Source organism: Symphalangus syndactylus, chromosome 1, assembly GCF_028878055.3.
Source record: "Symphalangus syndactylus isolate Jambi chromosome 1, NHGRI_mSymSyn1-v2.1_pri, whole genome shotgun sequence".
NCBI lineage: Eukaryota > Metazoa > Chordata > Mammalia > Primates > Hylobatidae > Symphalangus > Symphalangus syndactylus.
In genome coordinates this window covers 151,259,131-151,282,720 of record NC_072423.2, presented here as the reverse complement: position 1 = coordinate 151,282,720, position 23,590 = coordinate 151,259,131, and the positions used below count along the sequence as shown (strand labels likewise).

Here is a 23,590-nt window from a genome sequence, read left to right as displayed (position 1 = left end):
CCCAAGCGCTTTCGCGGCGGGGTCCTCTTCCCAGGCTGCACCTGCCAGCCCCTCTTTCTTGCAAGCTCTGAGGCTTTCCGGGATGCAGAGTGGGGTCCTTGAGGCCGCAGGTACTGAAGTGGATCAGAGAGAGACCCGGAGGGGGACTGCGGGCGCCGGGCGCACAGGCTGACAGGCTGCACGACTGGGAAGGCGCGGCGTCTAGGCCGAGGCCTGCGGCTGGGGAGCGCTGTGGGTGGCCAGGGGAGGACGTGACCTCCGGCCCAGGCCTTCGGTCTGGCTCGGCCACCCTTGGAAGCTGAGGATGTACCCTCGCCTCGATTCCTCCCGCTTCCTGTCCCCGACTCCGTAATAATCTCTAACGTTGACCGTCGGGTGTCCATCTGGTGCTAGAGTGAAATCGATGTGCATGGAAAATGGAAAAATGACCTCTCCGGGGACAGTCCCTGCCGTTTGTTGCCCTGAGCTGGGGGCTCCCTGACCTCTTCGCCTCCCCCTCGCCTTAGAACTTGGGCTTGGGGCTCATCCTAGAAAGAATCTGAGACTAACCCGCGTCTACCCACACCTCGGATGGGTCCAAAGCTTTGGGAACTGCAGGAGGACCCGAATCTCAGGAGTTCCAGGTCTGCATGATTCGGGAGAGAAAGAGAAAGGAAAAAAAAAAAAATCAAGACTGGAGCAAAAAAGAAAAGGGAAACCAGCGCCTGCTCATCTTCTCCTTGCTCCATGGAGAAGTCTCGGGTGCATTCGAAGAGAAAGAGAAGAGAATGCCTCGTGCGTGCTGGGAAGCGAGTCACTGAGAAGCCCTGGGCGCGGTCCCGGCTGGCGTGGCCCGAAATGGGGCCCGCGCCCACAGTCGCGGAGCCGCAACTCGCCGCAGAACCGCCCTGGGAACGTCACACGAAGTTGCAACATGCGCTTGCAGCCAAAGTATTGCCTCTTGGACCCCAGGTCTCAGTATTTTGTGTGTGCTTAAGCAACAAATAGGTTGGATTTGAATTTCAAAAGAAACTTCCCACTGTAATTTTGAGACAGAAAGCCCTTAGTGATTCTGGAAGTTTGTTTTTTGGGTTTCCCGGCCCCTGACCCAGGCCCTCAGGACTTGGTAGCATTTCTATTTTAAGACAAAAGGGAGAAGGACAGGAAATGAAAAGATGAACCTATTGAGAGTTGCTGACACTTTTATTTCTGACCTGGAACATTCCTTGCCCTCAATAAGGCCCGATTTTTTTTTTTTTTTTTTTTTGAGGCCATCTAAATTTGGTGCTGGACTTTCATTCCAGGCCTTCTACACAGCTCTATAAGGCAAAAAGCCACACACATTGCCTCCCATAAATTCCGTTTGAAGTCCTTTCTTCTTATGTGTCTACATTTGTGATGCAATTAAGTATTGAATATATTTTCTTTAAAAAAAAAAAGCTGAAATGAGATTGAGAAAGACTTGGCAAAACACCCAGTGAAAGAATAGTAGATGGGACTTGGGAAAAAAAGTCTTTATTAGGTACCATCATTCTCATTATTATTATTGACATCCTCGTCACTGTGAATCAGCCAGCCCAGCCTCCAACACACATACCACCAGCACAACTCCTCATGTTGACTCATGGGCCCTGAAACCACCCACAGAGTAGATGAGGAAAGGGAGGCTCCATCTGTCCTAGGGAGAACGCTTTGCAGCTGCCCCCAGAAGACTCCATTCTAAGGTTGGAACAGGAGGAGGATATTATGTAAGTTCAAGAGGAGGAAAGAGAAAATGTTTTCTCCGTGGAAGCAGCATAGATGGATGGACTTTTGGTGGCTAAATGCCTTCCTCTAAATGCTAGCATTGGATATGGTTATGTGGGAAAATGTATGTGTGCATATGGGCACACCCCTCCTCCGAATATCTCTCTGGCAAAAGCTCCTCATACATTCACAAAAGCCGCCCCCCTCCGTTTGGTAACTGAAGTAACTTACAGGAGTTTACCTTTGCCTCTGCTAGAAGGTCAATCTCTTTTCCGCTTAAGCGGAGATCTGGGCTGGCAGATCTGTTTTTGGCAGATCCCCTGTTTCTGGCAGGGGAAAGAAGAGTATCACCAATTATTCCTTTGATACATTTCTAAATCTGGAAGTATCTGCTAGAGTTACCTCAAGAATCACATAAGCTTGCATCGCGATGAGGACCGTGATGCCGGTGGTGCACAGGAGCCCATCAGGCCCTTCTTCACGTATTCAGTCAGCAAACTGCCTCAACCGTGTCCTACTTTTTCTTAATCATATAATTCCCCTTTCATTTAAGCCATAGACTGTAGCTAGAGGGGCTCAAATAGGTAAGAGAGAAGATGTTAAAGAGTTAAATGCACTGAAAGGGGAGAAATATTCAGGTTTCTTGTAAAATTACTGGTGGCATAAATAGGCCCCAAATACAGAAGGGAAGGGCTGACCTTCACTCGGACACCTCATCTGAGCACAGAAGGGGCCTGGCAATTACACATGGGGCCAAGTGGTCAATTCATCTCTTCGCCATTTTCGGCCATTAAAGCCCTACATAAACATACATTTCGTAATGGGACCCACTCGGTGGACACTGGCAAATGCCCACACCCATGCTCACAGACCTAGTAGACCCAGAACACTCCCACACACATTAAAGCTTTCTGAAACAGGAGTTTACATAAGTAATGAAGTAAAAAATATGCCCCTCCCATCATAGATTATGCGCAGCAGAAACCTGGCAGGCGTCAGCCATGGTACCTGCGGTTTAAGCTCTCAGCTTAAAGCATCTGAAACGGGCATTACGTGGGAAGGCATCTGGAGATTTTACCGGAGGGCACATCAGCGAAGGGTACAGCAACCTCTGAAGGAATTACGGGGAAGCAATTACTAAAAAGAGGCTCGTCAATATGGACGTTTGTGGGGCAAGGGGTTTAGTAATCAGAGGCTTAAACCACGCCTAAGAGAAGCATCCAGCAGCCTTCACAGTGAGCAGAGGGGGCAGAGCAAGGGGCTTTACACGCCAATAAGGCCCAGCACTGACTGCTTTCTTCTTCCCAAACCTGTCCAGAAAGGGTGGAGGGGACACCGGGACTCAGAAAGCTACTAGTTTCAGCGGAGGTATATTTTGAAGGCAATGGCAAATAGACAAGGGCTTGTTAAGGCTCAGGGTTGAGAGAATCTGTTCTCCCTTTCTGTCCTGCAGCCAAGCTTGCCTTCTGGGACTCCAGAGGCGGCCCAGCACCTGCAGTCTGCAGCATGTGCACTGCAGCTTTCTCTCTGCGGGGGCAAGCAGGTTGTGCCACATTCTGCAGACCCAGAGAAGGTTCTGGAAGTATCTAGGTGGGGTGCAACACACTTAACCTCTGCCTGACTCTAAACACTGCCTTAGGAGGTCAAATAAAGAGCCTAAGAGGTAATAATTACACAAAGATTGCACATAGTAGGTAATCAATAAATATTTGGGGGAACTGAGGCCAGGGAGGGGCCCTGATCCAAGGCATCACTGAATACTAATTTATTTAGCAGGCTAGACTGAAGCTTTGGAGAGGAAAGAAGTCCTCAGTCAGCTTCAGTGGAGACTCTTAGGCATTGATTACTGTGTCAGGAATCAAATTAATCTCCTAAGCATCCCTTATGGCCTTGGCCTTGCAAAGCCAGGCCTCTGCCATGCTCGGGGGAAGGGATGCAGCAGGCTTCCTGGGCAGAAGGATCCAGCTCTTGGCCTCCTTTCTCTGCTCCTCCCTCTACTGCAGGGACCTGCCCCTCCTCCATTTCCTCCACCTGGAAATTAATGAGCTTAGGTCTTGCCCCATCCGCTGCAGCTTGGTGGTTAATACAGAGCTGGAAATGGGATAAGATTGTGGCAGCGCAGTACAAGGGGAGTCTCTAGGACCAGCTGCTGCTCAGGGTCTAGTGATGAGAGGAAGGCCTGATTTGGGAAGCAGGTTCTTCAGGATGAAAAGCTTAACTCTTTCCATTCCCTGACAGCCTCTTTCAAAACAGTCTTTCCTCAGACCCCCACTTGCACACATTCTGTTTTCCCTTCTGTTCACATTTTTAAAGGAACACATGTCTCCCTTGGGTCCATGTAGGTTATTGTGCCTCTCCCTTCCTCTGCAGCTCCTGGATCTCTGCCTGAAACTGCAATAACAGCTACAGGGAGGGCGTGAGGTGCCCCTTAGAGCCATGGCCACGCTTTCAGCTCCGATGGAGCTTGTGAACCCGCTGGGAGCCGGCTCCTTCTTGTCCACAGAGCCCAACGACTTCCTGAAGCTTGTCAGGTGCTCTCAGCTCTACAGCAAAGGGTGAAAAACAGCTCCCCCTCTCCCTTCCAACCGCCTGCCCTCCTCCCCAAACCTCAAGCAGAACACAATATATCCGCAGTCCAGGCCCTGAGGCAGTCTGCCAGTCTCTGGATGCCAAATTATTATTTTTTAAAGGGCAAACCGAAAAACTCAGCTCAGAACAAAAACACAGTCACGGAGGAAGGTGTTGACCCACATACAATGAGTCCTGAGCCCAGAGAAAAATCTGCACACACAAGCACTCCGCAATGCGTTCCCAGGCGACCCCCTCCCCACGCACACCGCATCTGTGCTGCACAGATCTGCTTCTGTCACAGAATCAGCTTCTGTTTCTCTCCCTGAGTCTGTTTGCATCTCTAAGCCCCTGTCTGTCACAGGCTGCACACCTCCCCATCCCACGGGCTCCGGTGCGGACAGGCAGCCGGAGGGAGCTCGAGACCCCTCCCCTCGCGCCCGCGGCCGCTGCGCGGAGGTCTGCGGAGGGCGCCTGGCTCGGTCGGTCGCTCCTTCCTTGGCGGGCCCTCGCCGACCCACGGTGCTCAGCCAGCCCCATTCTTGGCATTCACCGCGTGCCTTAATTGTATGGACATTTAAATCAAGGTCCGCTGTGAACACGGAGAGAGAGGCCTTTCTCCTGAGGAAGGAAAGGAGGAAGGAAGGAAGGAAGGAAAGGTGAAAGAAAGGAAGGGGGGTGGGTAGAAGATGGAATAAGAAAACCAGGAAAAAGAAATGAAAAGCGGCGCGTGTGCGTGCGCACTGACAGCGGGGAGACGGATGGGGGTGGGGAGCGCCGGAGGAAGGGACCACAGCATCCTCCCCGCCGCAGCTCCCCCAATCACACAGACAATGAGATAACAGCGACGTCTTCCAAAGGCTCTTTGTTCTCCCCCATCCTTTCGCATCCAGGCTTTTTCCTGCAAAGCGGAGGGGGTGGAGGGATGGGGGTGTGGGTGGAAGTGGGAGACGGAGGGGTGCCTCCCCCGTGTTAATTACCCCGGCTCCCCTCGCCCCTTTCCCCGCGCCTCGCCTCCCCTGCAGCTCCAGACAATGAAAAAACAACATCGACCCCACCTCGCCCCAGCGCAGCAAACCCACCCACCCAGGTCGCCCTCTGCTTTGCCCAGGAAACTGAAGGGGGCTAGGAGGAGGAAGAAGAGGGCAAGGGACAAGGAGAGCAGCGGGGGATATGCAGCGGTAGCCGGGGCAGGGCGCGCGGCCGCCGCCTCTTTACCTCCATCGCGGAGCGGCGGCGCAGACCGGCCGGGCGTGCCGCAGGGGCGAGTTGCCGCGGTCCGGGGCCGGGATTTGGGGATTCAGCCTTCTGGAACTCGCCTGCTGTAGTCCTCTCGCTCAGGTCCCAAGTGGTGGAGGGGGGAAAGGAAGAGAGACGAGAGAGAGAGACAGAAAGAGAGAGAGAGAGGAAGAAGAAGAAGAAAAAAAAAACATAAGAGCGAGGCCCATCTGGCCCCTCATCAGCTTTGTCAAGTCTTGCATACGCTAAAATGCTAATGACCTAGATAGCTCATGCAAAATGCAGCAGGGAGGGCGGGAGCGAGGGAGGTGGGAGGGAGGAAGAGAGAGGAGTGCAGGGGGGAGGGAGGGAGGAGAGGCGGAGGGAGGGAGAGAGGGAGAGAGCACCCCTACACTCTCCCCACCCCACCCCCAACTGTCAACGGGCTTTACCAGGTAAAGGGTGGACGTAGATTTAAAAGGTCACTCGTGTATAATGCGGCTGGATCCCCGGGTCAAAAAAAGGGGGCGAGACAGAGGATGAGAGTCCCTAAAGCCAAAAGGACAATAAGACATCATTTTAAGCCCCCACCCCCCATGCCCTCCTCCACCTCTCCACACTGTTTACACACAAATCCTGTCGCCGCCTCAGGCATGTGCACGGACATGTCAATTTCTCATCAATTTCTCAGCGCTCCTATCGACAGACACCCGAATTCTCATTCCCAGCAAAACTCATCCTGTGGACCCGAGGGAGGAGAAGACCCCTTCTCCTCCTCAGTGATCTTCGGGCTGGCCCATCCCTACTCACCTCCACCTCCACCCTCTACTCCCTTAGCCCTCCAGGCAGCAGCAGGCTCCTTCTCTTTTCTAACCCTTGAGTCCCCTGTCCCCTTCTCAACCCCCGCATCTTGAGAAGGCGAGGCAGAGTAGCAGGAAAGCCAAGTCAAGTCCATCTAGGTCTCCCACAATTCAGCTACCCCTCCCAGAAAAAACAAACAAACAAACAAAAAACAGATCCCAACAACCCCGACCCCTCTCCTACGTAGACACTGTGAAAGCAAGCCACAGGGACAAATAAAATTCAATCCGAATACCCTCAGCGTTCCGCACGCCGGGCGGACGCCCTTCCGCAGCGGCCACGCGTGTTCCGGGTTCAGCGCTCCTGCGCGTCCCTTCTCGCCGATCCCAAGGTGCTTTGTCCCGGCGGCCACATAAGGTCTTCGGCTTTTTGTTCTCCTTTTTAAGAGACTGGCCGCAGTCCCCAGCGATTCAGCCAGCCCAACCAAAGGCAGTGGATCTACTGAAATGAAAGGGATCGAGATAATACACAGGCAGATGAATGAGGGCGGGGGAGATGCTGGAGGTGCAGGAAGAAGCGTCCTGGGAGCGGCCGCCCGGGCCAAGCCCGAACTGCTTGCTGCCTTCGCTGGGGAAGGCGCAGGCGGCGAGCCGGCGCTGGTGGTCGCTCCGCCTGGCAGGAGGAAATGATAACCATGATAAGGAACGTGATGATGATGATGAGCATGATTTAAAAAAAAAATCAGTCTCCCTCTTGGTGAACCAGAGCATGCGTGCCGGAGGGACTGCACTGCTGGCGGCGGCGGCCGGGGGAAGGAGAGCGGCGCAGGAGGCAAAGGTTGAGGAGGCAGCACCCTCGGATGAATAATAACACCGCGCCGCGCAAGTTGCGGAGCCGCCTGGAAATCCAGCCCTTCGCGTGAACTCGCGTCGAGCGCGGATTGCAGGGGATGAGGAAGAAGGGGGAGGGGAGCGGAGGGTGGAGGAGGGAGGGGGAGGGGTAGAGGGGAAGGCAGAGAGGGACAGAGAGAATTGGGAGCCTTTTAATTTATCCTTACCAAGCCCTAATCTCATGCGCCGTCCTCTTTGGGTGAGGTCGAGCTCCTTTTTAAAAATTATTATTCCTTTAACGGATTATTCAGGTAAAGGAAGCCACATCTGCTGACGGTTCCGAAAACAAGAGGATTAGGAGCCCGTCCACAGATCCAGGCCCGCAGACCCCCACCCCCTCTGCACCAGCACACGTCATTGTCACTGCCCCCGGGTACCTCCCTCTCCTTCGTGCTCGGGGAGAGCTGTGCCAAGGAAAATGCGGATTTGGGGAAAGTGAGAAGTGGGAGAGCTCGGAAGAGCGGGAAAGCCAAGGCCGGAGGTGGCGATTCGCACCCCCACACTCATACGCGCTTCCGTTTATCCGTTTCTATCCCGGGAGAAGGGGGCGCCTGCCCGAGCCCACGCGCGCCGCCGCATCTGCAGCGGTCGGCGCCCCACGCTCCCTGAACGCCCCCCAGGCGGCACCAGTCCCGGGCAGAGTCCCCTCGGCGGCCGCGGGCGTCAAATCGACACCTGACTCCACAGCCCCCTTCCCTCTCCCCTTCTTCCTCCTCCCCGGGGGTCCAGGCACCGCCGTGCGTCCACTCCCGGTCTCCACGGCTTAGGCAGACGGAGTGGGAGACTCCGGGAACCCGCGAGCCCTCTCCTCCTCGGCCCTGGCGGGAGGCGCCGGGCTGGGGTTTCCGCGGGCCGCGGCGCGTTTTAGGGCTGCCAGGGACTGCGGCGGATGCGGTTGACATCACTGCGGAGAGCGCGCGGCTGCCGGGCCGCTGCGGAGACCTGAGCGCCGGTGCAGCCTCCCCTACCCCGCCCGGGCGGGCGTCTGGGCAGGACAGCGGCGGGGGGTTGGGAGAGGAGTGGGGGGGAGGGGGACGGTCGTCCCATCCCCCGCCCCCCCGCAGTCAAGGTGAACGTGAAGGAGAGCGGGCGCGCGTGCCCGCGCCTGGGAGGCGCGCCCGCCCCGCCCCTCCCGGAGCCCTCCCGCGCGCCCGGGCCAGATGGACGCCCGAGATTAGAGGCGCAGAAGTGCGCTCCACGACGGGCCCACCCGTCCCGCGGACATCAGACCTACTTCGGGGAGGCGCCTTTTGTTGTGGTGGCCGTGGCGGTGTTTGTGTCTTTCCGGGAGCACACGGTGAGCTTGGCCTTGAGGAATGACTCAGAATGAATCCGCCAATAAGAGCCAAACCAAAGACGACCCCCCGCCCCAGCCCCCCAACCATAACCCAACGCCTGCCATGAGAAACCTTCGGACTTTCCAAGGGGTCAGTGCCGCAGCCGCGAGGGGCAGCCCTGACCCGCGCGGTTCACGCATACGCAGGGCCCATCTGCTTCCCCTACTCCGGCTTTTCTTCTTTGATGACTTAAAAGAGAGAGAGTGAAGGAGAGAGAGAGAGAGAGAGGTCTAAGTGTTTCTTGGGCACTGCTGGATTCAGGGCAACTAGAGATGGGGAGAACAAGCCCCGCCAGCTAAAAGCAGCCCTCCTGAAACCACACAGCCCGCGAGGGTCGAAGCGGAGGCGCCCACCCAGCAGGAGTGGCTGCACGAAGGGTGACCCGGGCGCGGCCCTTCTCGCTTCGAGGCCATTTCGGCTCTTGTCAATTATTGGGTGTTTGTCCCAATATAAGTAGAATGGCGATCACAAACCCTTTCAGCACCAGCCTTTGCTTCCAACAATGCACCACTAGAAGCTTAGAAAAGAAGCAGTTTTAGTAAATTTCAAGAAGCAGAAAGCTTTGGTTTAAACAGAGAGAGAAGGAAAAAAGAGGAAGACGAGGAGGAGAAGAAAAAAGAAGAAGAAAAATAAGAAATAAACCATTGCCTGCAACTGATGTCTAATTTCTGAAGACCATACCTGATTGGAAAAAGCCATCATTTCGGCTGTCTTTCAGGGAAAAACTTACCATTCTGATAACGTTTCCCTCAAACTAAAATACTTTTGTGGTGGAAAAACTACAACTGGCAGTGGCTTGGTTCAAGACTCCCACCATTTTGATAAGGGTTTTTAGCTTCAGGACAATTTGTTTCCTATTCACTAAGAATTCCTTTCGCAGATAGTTTCGGAACTCCTTGTATATGGAGGGATGGGGCCGTGACCCGAGTTGGCCTGGACTGAAGGACAGTAGGACACGCTGCTGCTCCCTTTTCCGTAGATTTTCTTAAAGGCCTGGTTTTGTTTAGATTGAGGACGGTTTCTGGCAGTCCCTCCTCGCCGTTGCTGCAATGCAGGGTATTTGCCGCTCATCTTGCGGCATGGGGGGAGGGGAGGAGAGAATGGTTTTGTAACAGGCTCTGCAGGCCTGAGTGGGAACGCCTTAAATGATGAGCCCCGGGTTAAAAAAGAAAAGAAAAGGAAAAAAAAAAAAAAGCAGCTGATGCTGAATTAATAGTTAGAGCATACCCCTGGGGCTTGCTCCAACCAGGGGGTCAGAAGTCCTTTCCCCTCCCCCAGTCACGGATTTCATATCTGTTTTTAACCAGTCTGATCGGATGCTGGGACATTTGTGATGGCTTCTGAAAACCTAAACCCTTGGGCTTAAGAGTTGCCTATGCTCCTGATCAAACTCACCCCAAATACTAACACGTTAAGAAATTATATTGTAAAACCTCCCCAAATCCGATTGACTGGGCTGTTTGGGGCCCATATGGCCGGACAGCTGTGCTGCTCCACGTGAAAAGACACCATTGCCCTTCCGATGGTATAAAGCGAGGGTTCCCCAGAGAGCTCAGACATGACCTAAGTATTAGCTTAGCCTGGGGTGAAGACTGAGTTAAATCTCTCACTTCTTGGAGGTTAAAATAAAGACAACAACAAAAATCAAAAGAGATGCACTTTTGAATTCATTGCATATTGCGTGCCTCCTGCTGGTCCCACCAAAGGAAGGAAGGACAACCCGAGAAATAAACTCTCTTTAGCTTACCACAAGCATGACGTTAGACAAACTGAAGACACAGGAAAGAAATATATTATTTGCCAAGCGTACCATGTGTCAGTGACATTTGTGGTTCCCTGTTCAGAGAAGCGGGGTTCTGACCTCAGCCGATGCCTGTGTTAACCATAAAGAACAGCCATCAGAGTGTAATTTCCATGGTGAGAAGATGAAACCGTGCTTTAAAAAGGAAAGCCCATTATGAAATGCAGCCGGATTTAATTTTTAATATGATGGCGGATCCTCTAACACATTCTTTGCTGGTGTTTGCATTCAGGGGGAGTGATTCATTCTGTGGCAGAAATCAAAATAACATTCTGCAGTACTTTTAAATGCGCTTCTCGTTTCTAAAGGTGTCCTGAAATAGAATATTCTATAACCTTTCAGTGGTGGTGGCTGGAGAAGCGGAATACAAAACTCTATTCCTAGTGAAATGCTCAGTCTAGATAAGACCCGGCTTGTTCTTACTTACCTGTTTGTGCATAGACCCTTGCAGTCTCTTCAGGCCTTAAGAAATGTTTTAAAAATAAGGGAGAGAGAGAAAAAGAGAGAGAGAAAAAAACCCTCACAAATGAATCTGGAAGGTGAAATGAGGGGAAAATAGTGGTTAGATGGTTAGATACATAAGCTTTTAGTCCAAGTCAGTCAACATTGTTTTGGAAAATTATTTCAATAGTGAAACTCCCTCATTTGAAACCTTTATGTACAGTAGCAGGTACTGAAGTGTTTTTGTGTTCCTTGAATGTCAGTTCACATTTTTGGAAATAGCTACAGAGAGTTCTGCAGTTACTGTGTCTTTAAAAAACAATTTTGGAGGTATTATTTGCATGGCATAACTAATGATGGAACCCTGGAGATTATTTGGTGCCCCCCTTACTACTATAAAAGAGTAGAGCAGGGCCCAGAGAGATGGAAAAAGAGCTTCTAGAGATCATGTGGGTGGTTTGTAGCAATTTCAGTGGTGAAGTTAAGAACAAAACCTGAGTCTCTTCATTTCTTCCCAGTATGTATTTTTTCCCCATGTATTTGAACATGAAAAGCTTCCTAAAGATTTTGGCAAATAAAACAAATAGTGGACCCTAGTGTGTTCATTTAGTGTTTAGCTTGGGTTGAATTTTGAAATTTGAGTTTTTTTCTATTTAAATGTCTCTAGTTTTAGCAATATTTCAGGAGGTATTTAGGAAAACACACCCAGCCAACCTCTTGTGACCCTGGAGGGATAGGGCAAGAGACACACAGAAGTGTCAGAGCCTTTGACCCAGTGAATTAAGTGCCACAACGTGTCTAGAAAATAATCACGTTAAAGCTAGAACTGGGATTCTGAGGAAGGACTCCCCCAGCCCAAGACAGAGCTATGTAAAACAGTGTTTTTTCACAGTCATTTTGGGGGCAAGAGTCTGTGACACAAATTCAGTCTATCAGGTGACAGTCACCACGTCAATTTGTTTTGTTTCTGGATTATTTAATAACTTATTCATATTGCACAAAAAAAATATATTTTGTAAAAGACCCAAAGGAAAAATAAGCTGTGGTCTCTGACACGTGTGCGATCTTGGGCAAATAAGTCACTTTCCTTGTTTTCTATCCTCTTCTTCAACATGAGTAAATGATTTCTAAAGTCCCTTTCAACACCAACAGTGTGCGATTCTATTGTTTTTCAACAGAATCCACATGTTTCTGAGTCTGGAAGATATTGTCTCCCTTTTAAAATCTATCTGGCAGACACTGTGTTCAGGGCCTGAAAAGTTGAACATGAAAAGCTTCGAGAAAAGTAGAGAGAGAGAGAGAGAGAGAGAGTGTGTGTGTGTGTGTGTGCATGCATTTAAGTGGCATTCATCTGAAAGTATAGCCATCTTTATTTTTGATTACCCTCTGGGTCAGGAAAAGGTCTTTCTATCAGGTGAAAGCATTCTTCTATTCCCCTCAGTGCGCCCAGCACAGTATAACTGAATGCTTTCTGTGTTTTCACCTAAGCAGATTCAACCTGAGTCCTGTAGCAGATTTAAAAGCCCTCCTCTTTAGCACCCATCGTGACCTAGATTGCAGGATGAAGGCTAATGATTCATTTGCAATGCTTATGATGGGCATCTACTGCAGGGGTTCCCTCTCCCCTCCTTGTTCCAAAAGGAACCCTGTTACCCTTATCATCTGATATTACCACAAGTAAATATTTTTGTTCAATTGCTACATAGGGCATGAGGCTATTTCCTAATGAATTATCTGCCCCACGGAGGCGAACTATAACTCACCAGTGCTTCAGGCAATTTTTAGCATGTGTCAGATTGTGTTTGCGTTAGAGAACTTGGACTGTGTTTTGGTGCAGACAAACTGTTTTTCTTTTCCTCTTTGTGCAGAGATATACAATTCCACATACCTTTACAAGGAGAAATGCCTTCCTTGTGTTTGAGTCTGATGGGAGCATGAAAACGATGCTCTATATGCATAAAGCATGAGACCATGGAGGGGATGGAGTGCTCGCATTCGGATGCCACATATTGTTATAATGCAAACTGGACAAGGTTTTCTTTGAATTTCATTTAGAAGCAGCAACCATGTACTATACATTATAAAATCAGAGCATTACACTTGACAAAATGGCCTTGACTAATAATGAAGTGCCGATTGGTGTGTTCATTAAATATACAGATTTGAAGCAGAATTAGTAGCAATGACTGAAATGGAAATCTTGTCAATCACAAATGAGGCAGCTGACAAGTTAGAAGGGGGAAAAAACCCTCAACTGTGATTCAGGTCTTGTAGGTTTGTGTCTGAGGATGATTTAAATAAATTTGGACATTAGGTGGTGACAAGACAAAAATGAAAAATAGCATCTAATTGGGCAAAAAGACTGTGGTAGGCCTGGGGGATTGAAACAGAAAAAAAAAGGAGATGGAAAAAGGAAGAATGAGGGGGTCGTTTGCAGGATAGCTTGTTTGTAATGAATGAATGAAGAGATGAAATCTAGAATATTTATTTCCCAGTAGCCGACACTCAGGAGACATTTAACTATTGTTCATAAAATAAAATCAGTGTTCCTCCTGTGTTCAGCAGCATCAAACAGATTATCTGCATATATAACTCTGCTGGGAGGCGAGAGTGTCATCAGCTGGAAGTACAGTGTGGGGAACGTTGGCTTACTTTCAATCTTTAATTTCAAAATGCGGTAACTAGGCATTTCAAAACATTGTACGTAAGACAAAGGGCCACTGTATGGCAGCTCCATGCCAGCCGCAGGGCTAGTTAGATGTTTTTCTTATATTATCTACAATCTTACAGCCACACTAACCCCATGTTACAAAGAGGTGACTATGTCAAGTGCAGAAGCTGGCATTGGGATCCAGATATAACTGGCCCCAAAGACTCTCCTTTTTCCATTACAACTGCATGCTGAAGCCTTCCCAGAAGGAACAAGAATAACATTATATAATGTAAAGCTGATATAAAAAATGCTAAGCGTTTGTCCTGCCTCATGTACCAAGTTGAAATAAGCAGGGTGAGGCTGACAGAGCAGATGAAAAACATCACTTAAGATCACTTTTTTCCTGCTAAACTCTGTTGTACACTATGCAAATATGATTGCAAAAGTGGAACATTATCAACACTTTAATGCTAGTTATCTTTCAAAGATGATACTCAGAGTAATCAACATAAACTTAGTATACTGTATCCTAAATAATAAAAATGTTGGCTTGCATCATTCTGACATCCTCAGTACGACCTAGAAAGCCGATCGGAATGATATATAGTGATAATAGCATTCTGCATTTAAACAGCACCCTAACAGTCACAGCGTTTGGCCACCTGGGTTGGGGCGGAAAAGGGAGGTCGGGAAATTGAGGACTTAGCAGTCTATTTGGGGGCACATTGCCCGGGGTAATTCTTGGGGTGGCAGGCTGTAAATCAGGATGAATGTATTTCTGGATGATAATCCCGTTTCCAGTCTCCCCTAAAGCCGGGCTGGTAAGGCAAGACCCCCTGCTTGGCAAAGATGCTCCCTGGTTTTTGGTGCCTGGGCAGATACCCTGAGTTGATAGTGAACAACAGAACACAAGGGATAGAAAAAGCAGGAAGAATTTTTTTTTTTTTTAAATGATGGGAACTTCATTTTTGTGGGATTTGCTTCTCTGTTTAATATATATATTTTTTTCTTTGAAATGATGGAGCTGCAGGGGGACAGGAAAAGATGGCGTTCATTATAAATTCCTTACTAGTCATTTGTCTACAACTAGAAGATTAGCAAGAGAGTTCCCTGTCCAAAACGCTATGCGGTGTGGGACTGCTGGCCTGGGAGGCAGGAGGCCTGGATTCTCGTTCTAGGTTTGCCACAGACAGAAACCTTGGGCTAAATTATTCCCTCCCAGGTAAAGGAAGGGTGGAGGGGCTCTTTCTGCCTACCCTGTGCTCCACCTTCCTCTTTGTTCTGTTGCCTGCTCCCCCTTCCTGAGGCTCCCTCTGGACTCCTCAGCCAATCTGCTTCTAGGGCAAGATCTCGACTCAGCAACTGGCACCTCACTATGTTTATTCTCTTAAAAGAATTTTTAAAAGGCCAGACCATCAGTTAACACTTTGAGAACCCCTAAGCAGGTGAGACATGGATGTTTGGGGGAGACAGAGGATGCCTTCTGGGCACTGCTGAAACGGTGCTGGTTTTGTGTGGCTCCTTGGCCCCTTCTGCTGTAGATGGGACACCCTGTGAGAGAACAAGCATGGGTCTCAGAGCCAAGACAGATTAGAATCCACATCCCAGCTCCAGGCCCTACCTCCTCGGTGACTTTGGGCCAGTTTTCCATGTGCAGTATGGGGACAATGATAGTCTTGACACCATAGGGCTGTTGTTTACTGAAAGAACACCCAGTGAATCCCAATTTTCTGCTTCTCCGTCTTTCTGCCTCTTCTCTAAAGAACGGACCAAAGTGAGCTACTCGAGAGGCTGAGGTAGGGAAAATTGCTTGAATCCGGGAGGCGGAGGTTGCAGTGAGCTGATATCACGCAACTGCACTCCAGCCTGGGAGACAGAGCAAGACTCCATCTCAAAAAAAAAAAAAAAAAAAAAAAAAAAAAAAAAAAAAAAAGATGGACCAAGGTGAGCCTGAGGACTGCAGCTCCTGTCAGTGGTTCCCAGCCCCAGAAGAAGAGCCGGCAGGGGCCAGCAGTGAACCGCCATGCTCCACGCCGTTCTCCAGCCTGTGTGGTCCATGGCTGGCCCCAGCCTGAGCGAGACGGAAGCCCGGGAAAAGATTATTTCATATCGATCCCATCGTTGACCCACCATATGACTGAACAAGCATTGTCAGAACAGCACATAAGGAAATGGGGAGGCACTGCTACCGCTCCTTCCAGAATTCCAGGAGGAGCTTTTAAACTCCTGAGGCAGGGTTTTAGAAACTCCTACAGAAATGGAGCTTGAACAGGAGCAGGGGATGTTGCCTTTCTCAGCTGATCGGCAGTCTTGACCCCATTGTGTGTGGGGTGGTGGCAGACCAGAGAGAATCTTAGAGCTGGCAGGCGAGGAAATTGAGGCCCAGAGAAGTGAAGTCTCTTCCTAGCCCAAGGCCTCAGAGTTATTGATTAGGTAGCTAGAAATCAAAAACAAAAGCGCTGCACGACCTCGCCGGAAGCCAGAGGAAGGGACAGGTGAGAGGAGGTAGAGTCTTATGTTGAGGTAACTTGGAGAGTCTGTTGCCTTTCTTTTTCACCTAGCCTTAGCCCGGCCCTGCTAGAACCCCAAACGTTTAGAGCTTCCCTTGTAGAGAGGTAATAGTGACACCTATGTTAGAGTCATTGTCAGAATACAATGACACAGTGCATAAAGAAATACTTAACACAGTGCCATGTCATAGTACGTGCTCAACAAATATTAGCTGAAGATATTTCTTACCTAAAAAAAAAAAAAAAGAAAGAAAAGAAAAAGGCAGCCATTGGCAAAGAAAGGCTGTTAGTATAATTGGCTTTATTCTTGATAAAAGCCAGAGAAGTTCCCCGATGTTTTGTGGGTGAGTTTAGCAGAAGAGGCTGATGGTCATTATGTTTTCCAAAGGTCTAAGAAACTCTCTTTCTTTTGGGGGACCTGACCCTTAAAGTTAATGTCTGTTTTCAAGGAAGCACACCCCACAGTAGCCACTTTATCATCATTCCTTTGCTGGTACAATGTATTAGCATGAACAATTACAAGAAGAAAAAGAGAAGAATTTAGATATAAATGTGAAATTCTTTGGAGATGTCTAGGAGAGACAAGATGAAATTAAGAACTTGTTTGATGTGATGGAACAACACAGGCTGAATGAGAGAAAGTTCCAGTTTTTAACATCCTAAGGGAGAGAATGTAAAAAAAAATCCTTATAAAGCTTCTGAAAAATAGGGTCCAAAACCCTTCATTTCTGGCAACAGGGACCCTGACAACCTCCCGGAAATTAGTAGCTAAAAATTTTAGACAAGATATTAGAGTATCCTTTTAATTGCCTCATAGAGCTTAAAGGAAATAAATATAGCTAGATCAGAAAGAATATCTAGCTATAAGCTGTTTACAAGAGATTCATCAAAAACATGAAACAGAAATGATGGAAAAGTAATGATAAGTAAACACTAATCAAAAGAAAGCTGATATAGTTTGCTAATGTTAGATAAAATAGACTGGAAGACAATAAACATTATGGGTGACAAAGGTGGGCTGTATATAATAAACAATGAAAAAGAAAAACTACTTAGGACAACAACTCTAAACTTGTATGCCCCTAGAAACATAGCTTCAAAATAGAAAAGCAAAAAAAAAAAAAAAAAGCAACTTTGGGGAGAAAATGACAAATTGGAAAGGATATAAAAGATTGGAACAACACAACTATCAAACGTACTCTAACAGACACATTTGGGAATTTTCTTCTCAACAACTAGAACAATCACATTTTTTTGAGCATACGTGGGACATTTATAAAACTTGATTGTGTTCTAGCCCACAAAAGAAGTCTCAACAAATCCGTGATGTCATATCATACAAACCGTGTTATTTGACTACAATATAATTTAGTTAGAAATAATTAACCCCCCCAAATCACATACTTCTCCCTGTAAATCTGGGAGTGGAGGGAAAGGTGTTTCTAAATAACTCATAATTCCAGAAAAAAATCATATTGTAAATTCTTGATTAATTAATTTAATGACTACATTTTAAAACTTTGTGTCATGGAGTTATAGTAACACTCAGAGGAGAACTGACAGTCTTAAAATACTTATATTAGTAAAGAAGAAAGACCAAAGATTGAAGATTTAAGTGTTCAACAAAAGAAGTTAAAAAAAAAAAAAAAAAAACCAGGCTAAGCCTAAAAAAAACAAAAAAATGAGAAGGAGAAATAGAAAGGAAGGAAGAAAAAAAGGGGAAGAGATGGTGAGATTTCGATCCTAATACCACCTGAAAAAGACCATAGCTGGTTTATTGATGAGGAGAAACATCCTCCACTGCAAGTATCTTTCCCTCTCAGCTGATTGTCGTCTTTCCTCTTGAGGGCCCTTCTCACTGACTCTGTGTTCTCTTTGTAGGGGGCTAGCTTAGTGTGTGCTTCCTCTCTGCAGCCTTCACATCCAGCCTAGGTGCTCTGCAGTTTTCCTGAATGACTTTTCTCCTTCTGTAGCTATTTGTGTATTTTGCCCTTTATGCTAGATTGTAAAGTCTTTGAGGTAGAAAGGGTATCTTTCTCATCTCTGCTGCCCCCACAACATGTAAGCCAGGACCTCATGCAAAATAGCGACCTGGCATCTAGACATGTTTGAAGTGGAATTGAGTTTGTAGACAGAGCTTCGGCTTATAGGCAGGGGAGGACATGGGAGAAGGAGAGTGGAAGTGATTTCGGACTCTCCCAGACTTGGGAATCTGGTGATCGTTCACAATAAGCTATCTTCGGTGGCAAGGAGGGCTTTCCTGATGTGTGGGCCATGATTCTGTGGCTAAGAAACTAAAGAAAAAAGAAAGAATGATTGAAGGAAAAATTTCCTAAGCCCTTCTTTGGAGAGAAAACACATCCCTTCAGGTGTTGCTTTTGTAGAGGCACCTACTCTATTTCTGAGTTCTGAGTCCCGTCTGGTAGCACTGGCTGAGGAGTGGTTACGGGTAGGGTAGGTGATTTTGGAGTTGGGTGCTAATCTGGGCTGAAGTTCCCCCACTACATTTTTCTTTTTTTGTGGTAAAATATACATGACATTTGCCATCCTAACCTTTTTAAGTTGTATAATTCAGTGGCCTTAAATATACTCACATGTGGTACAACCATCACCACGATCCATTTCCAGAACTTTTTAAATCATCCCGAACAGAAACTCTATCCCCACTGCTTTTTTTTTCTTTTTCCTTTTCTTTTTTGACTATGCAACTTTGGTCAAGTTGCCAGTTTTCTCATCTGTAAATCAGGGCTAATCGTATTAGGTACTGAATAGGATTATTGTCAGGATTAAATGACGTAACGCATGAAAACTGCTTAACATAGTGCCTGGCACTGTGTTTTATTGACTACACACTGAATAAATGTTAATATAGGAAATGGCAAGAGGAAAGAGAATTTAAATCGTTTAGAGCCGGCAGAGGAACACAGTAAATTTTCTCTCAACTCTGAATGATTCGAACTAATGATTACTTCCTGGAACGCATGCTGGGCAGTTTTGATGGGGCTTGACTGGAACTGTAACTGTTGGCACATAACCTCTCCAAAGCTGAAAGGTGTGGGGCTGGAAGAGGTTATTTCTAAAATCCTTCCACCACTGGTGTCACATCTAGCATGTCATGGAAATGCAAGACAATGCTCGAGTGAGTGAATGAGTGAATGTCTACATATACATTTCAGTGCTTGAAGGGAGGATGGAGATCATTTTCTTGTAGTCGTCGGTTTATCAATGAGAAGGCTGAGACCCAAATAAGCAGAGTGACTTATTCAATATCACACAATTAGTGGTAGAGCTGGTTTAAAAAGCCACGATTCCTGAACACATTGTGCAATCTTAAGTTGAAATAGAACCCAGAGAAATGGGAGAAAAACTGGAGAAAACCTCAAAAGCTCATGCAGTTGCTAACTGAGAGTCAAGGTCTCCAATGTTCAATGTCATTTTCCCTTCTCTGACTGCACATCTGATCCAAAGTGTTGCAGATAATTGCTTTTTGTTAAGGAAAGAACATCCCCTTCCGGTTTAGGAGCAATGGTGATTCTAGTAAGGAAGATCATGGAAAATAACTGTTTTAAAACCATAATTCTTAGGGAAACTGGAAATTTTTAAGAGACCTCACATAGCTTGCACTGTTTAACCTTACCTAGGTTCAGTCTGCTTCCTGGTCAGGTATGCATAGTAATATCTCGCAAAGCATGGCAAGCTTTAAATAACATAAATAACGTGACAGTGGCTTGCACACAACCTGGCATATGGATGGCGTTCAGCAAATACTTGTTGCAAGAAAACGAGGATATCATTGATGAAACACACTCTCCAGCCCTATCAACAGCCCACTTGACTCTGCTGGGAAGGACTTGCTGGTGCCGTATACACTTTGTTTGCAATGTGACCCGCAGAATAACCTCGGGGGAGGAGGTAGCCATTAGGATGTAGCAATTTAGAGCAAACATGTGCTGCTGTTTTGCTGCGGCACCCCAGGTTGCAGTTATTCAGAAATGGCTTCCCATGCTTACTGGAAACATTGAGACATGTTTCAGTGACACTAATGCTGCAAATGCAGGTTTCAGTCTCATACCCGGGGACACAGGTCACTTGGCACAGAGGCAGTCACTGCTCACCCATGTAGAGCAAAAGGAAGAATCCTGTACCAGGAATCAGAGCACTGGGTTCTAGAGGTGGCCACTTACAAGCTTTGTAATCTCACGGCTTTACCTCTCTGAACCTCAGAATCCTCTTCTGTGAAACAAGGGGCTTGAATACACGATTTTTGACCCCTTCCCGCTTGAAAACACTATGATCTGTTTAGTAATTGCACACACAGCTTTGCAAGTATTGCTGCTCAGTGAAAATGTAAGTACCATACATATGTACCATCACACACACACACACACACACACACACACACACACACCCTTCTAGACCCAGATTCTCCACTCAGGGAAATAGCATGAAAGAAAACCTGATGCCCCAGTGAATAGCCATTTTACTCACCACCTTTAGAATGACATAGCCCAGCTGCTTCTGGGCTAGAACCTCATCCTCCTTGTGACTCGATGCTTCTGCTGCCAAATGAGGTAGGAATGGTGCAATCTGATTTCCACCCCCTAGAGCAACTGCTGCTGCGGCGCTGCGGCCGCCCCTGCCTTTTCTACCATGGATGCTGCATCAGCACAGAAATGCTGAGCACAGCACATTTCTGAGCTTTGGGAGGCAGACCGGATTGCTGCGGAGGGAAATGGGTTTCCATTCTTCTCATGACTAGTTCCACACAGTGGGTACTAGTGATGGGGGGAAATTTACTTTTAAACATTGCAAGCCCCAAAGGGATGAATGTGAGAAACCTTGCCTTTGCCCAGATCAGAGCCCTGTTTGCAGTCAGATTGAATCGCTTGGGATTGTGATCTCTCTTCCTGCTCCAGACCTGCATAGTAAGACATTTCTAAGTGTTTGTTGATGGTGATGATGACAGGGTCTTTAAAGCATCCTAGGGCAAATGCCTGCTTTTTTCTTAAAGGGTGACATTTCTGCAGGCTTCTAGGGTTCAGAGCGACGTCATTCAGGGGTGATAGAATGAGCTATTCTTTGTGGCGCTGGTTTTCCTGGCATAATCTATTTGGAGTAGAACAGGACAGAGCCTAGGACTCATTAGCTTTGGGGGAGGAGTTTGCGTTTTAATTTCCACAGATGTCTCCCTGAACTGCTCACTCAGCTTTTGGGGTACCAGTTCTATTGGCTAGTCTTTGCTTCCACATAAATCCTATAGCCGATGGTCTCTGGGCATTTTTGCCACCCTGAGGTTCAGTTTTCTCATCTGCAAAATAATATGACTCATGGTGTGGTTATAACCTGGACATCCTGCTTATGTACCCCAGAACTTAAAATAAAAATATAAATTAGAAAAGGAATTGTTTAGATGACTTATGACAATGCTCTCTAAATCTTTTTATGACCCCCATTAGTAAAAATTTTACTCTGCACCCCAGTGTATGTATATTTATATATTTGTAAATTATATAATGCAGTTATACCATTAGCCAACTATCTCAAGTCTTAATATACACTTACAGTAAGGTTCATTATTAATAATAGTAGATATTAAATCACATTTTTAACCATGTGATAATTTAAAAAATTTTTGACCAACTTCCTATTGGATCTGAATAAGTCATCACTGTAATCTTGTAATGTGGTTGCAAAGAGCTCTAACCAGGAGTAGACCTGTCAGCTCTACCTTGTCTGGTGGCTTGTGTTATTAGTATTCACTTTCGTTAGGGATTTCTTTGCAGGAATCTTTCTAAGCCAAGCGTCCACTTTGTGGGGGGTGAGTTATTTAAAACCGGTTTGTACAATCTGGAACTTCATTTACCCCTCTCACATTGTGGAACTCTTGCTCTTCCCTCAGGATAATGTGTTTCCTGGAAGTGACACTTGGGCTACTGACACACAGACAAAAAAAGTCATCAGGGTCAACCCATATATCGAATATTAATAAAGTTCCCTTTCTGATATTTTAGATTATAGGGAGGCTCTGGATGGTTCTGCATATCTCCTGGGATAGCTGCACCTTTTTCTTTTTTTCAAAACCACTGAGTTAATGGATATAAACATGCTTTGTAAGTTGCCAAAATGGACTAAACCAAAGTGAGGATGCTGATATTTGGAAGAATTTCTTCACGTGTAGAGCTGTACTCACCTAAAGCTCTGAGGACACTTTCAGGAGGGATAGATCTCATTGGTGCTCACAGTAAGAATTGGCCCAATAGCCGGGCACGGTGGCTCAAGCCTGTAATCCCAGCACTTTGGGAGGCCGAGGTGGGCGGATCACGAGGTCAGGAGATCGAGACCATCCTGGCTAACACGGTGAAACCCCGTCTCTACTAAAAGTACAAAAAATTAGCCGGGCGCGGTGGCGGGCGCCTGTAGTCCCAGCTACTCGGGAGGCTGAGGCAGGAGAATGGCGTGAACCCGGGAGGCGGAGCTTGCAGTGAGCCGAGATCGCGCCACTGCACTCCAGCCTGGGGGACAGAGAAAGATTCCGTCTCAGAAAAAAAAAAAAAAAAAAAGAATTGGCCCAATAGGCCAGGCACGGTGGCTCATGCCTGTAATCCCAGCAACTTTGGGAGGTCAAGGCGGCTAATCACCTGAGGTCAGGAGTTTGAGACAGGCCCAGCCGATATGGTGAAGCCCTGTCTCTACTAAAAATACAAAATTAACCAGGCGTTGTGGCATGCGCCTCTAATCCCAGCTACTCTGGAGGCTGAGGCAGGAGAATCACTTGAACCCACGAGGCAGAGGAAGGAGAATCGCTTGAACCCAGGAGACGGAGGTTGCAGTGAGCTGAGACTGTGCCTTTGCACTCCAGCCTGGGCAAAAAGAGTGAAACTCCATCTCAAAAACAAACAAAAAAACAAACACACACACACACACACACACACAAGAATTGGCCCGATTATTCCTAGTTTGTGATTGGAGTCCTGGGCATGGTAGGCTGGTCACATGGTCATATATAGACATTTCTGACTCCAGCGGTGTCCCCTGCATGACTGCTAGAAACATCTGAAATGCAGATCCCCATTCCTCATTCTCCAGATTGGAGACCCAGGAGAAGGATGCCTTCTGGGGTTTAGTATGATCATAGGATTATAAACAGGAAGAATGAAAAATGCTTCCACATTGTATTCTCAGAGAGCTTTTTTGAGTCGCAGAGAACCAGAACTATCAAAACAGTTCTAGATTTTAGACGGAAGACTCAGAAGTCCCTCCCTGGAACTGATGAAAACATCAGTTCTTTCTTCAACAGTACTTAGGTTACAGGGTTCTGATATGAAATAAGTGGGATCAAGTCATATTAGATATTGAGGCAGAAGAGATGCTGCTTATGATCAGACAGACATAGGAAGAGAGAGAGATGGAATATTCATAAAATATGACTTAGGCTAGGCTTCCTATGGCAAGTCTTCATAGCTCACCCTGGGATGACATTCACGGGGGTGGTGGGGGCACAGACTTGAAGTCATGTGCCTGCAGATTTTCCTGGAGAAATCTAGAACACCATCTTTCTCTGGAATAGAGTGATAGTCTCTAAAGGACTCTTTGATAGTTTTCTGGGTCAGTCTAAGGGCAATCGAGAAAGACCCCTTTCCAGAGAA

General features: G+C 47.4%; 1 protein-coding gene across 1 annotated transcript; it reads right to left on the bottom strand.

Annotated features, from left to right (window-relative positions):
• Positions 1–1,478: 1,478 nt before the first annotated feature.
• On the bottom strand, positions 1,479–8,104 carry LOC129487593 (proton channel OtopLc-like). Its single transcript, XM_063639183.1, has 4 exons — positions 7,712–8,104; positions 7,478–7,606; positions 6,608–7,351; positions 1,479–6,060 (listed from the first exon to the last, which is right to left on the bottom strand). The coding sequence occupies exons 1-4, from the start codon at positions 8,102–8,104 to the stop codon at positions 5,986–5,988; spliced, it is 1,341 nt and encodes a 446-aa protein (XP_063495253.1). The 3' UTR covers positions 1,479–5,985.
• Between the last annotated feature and the right edge of the window lie 15,486 nt (positions 8,105–23,590).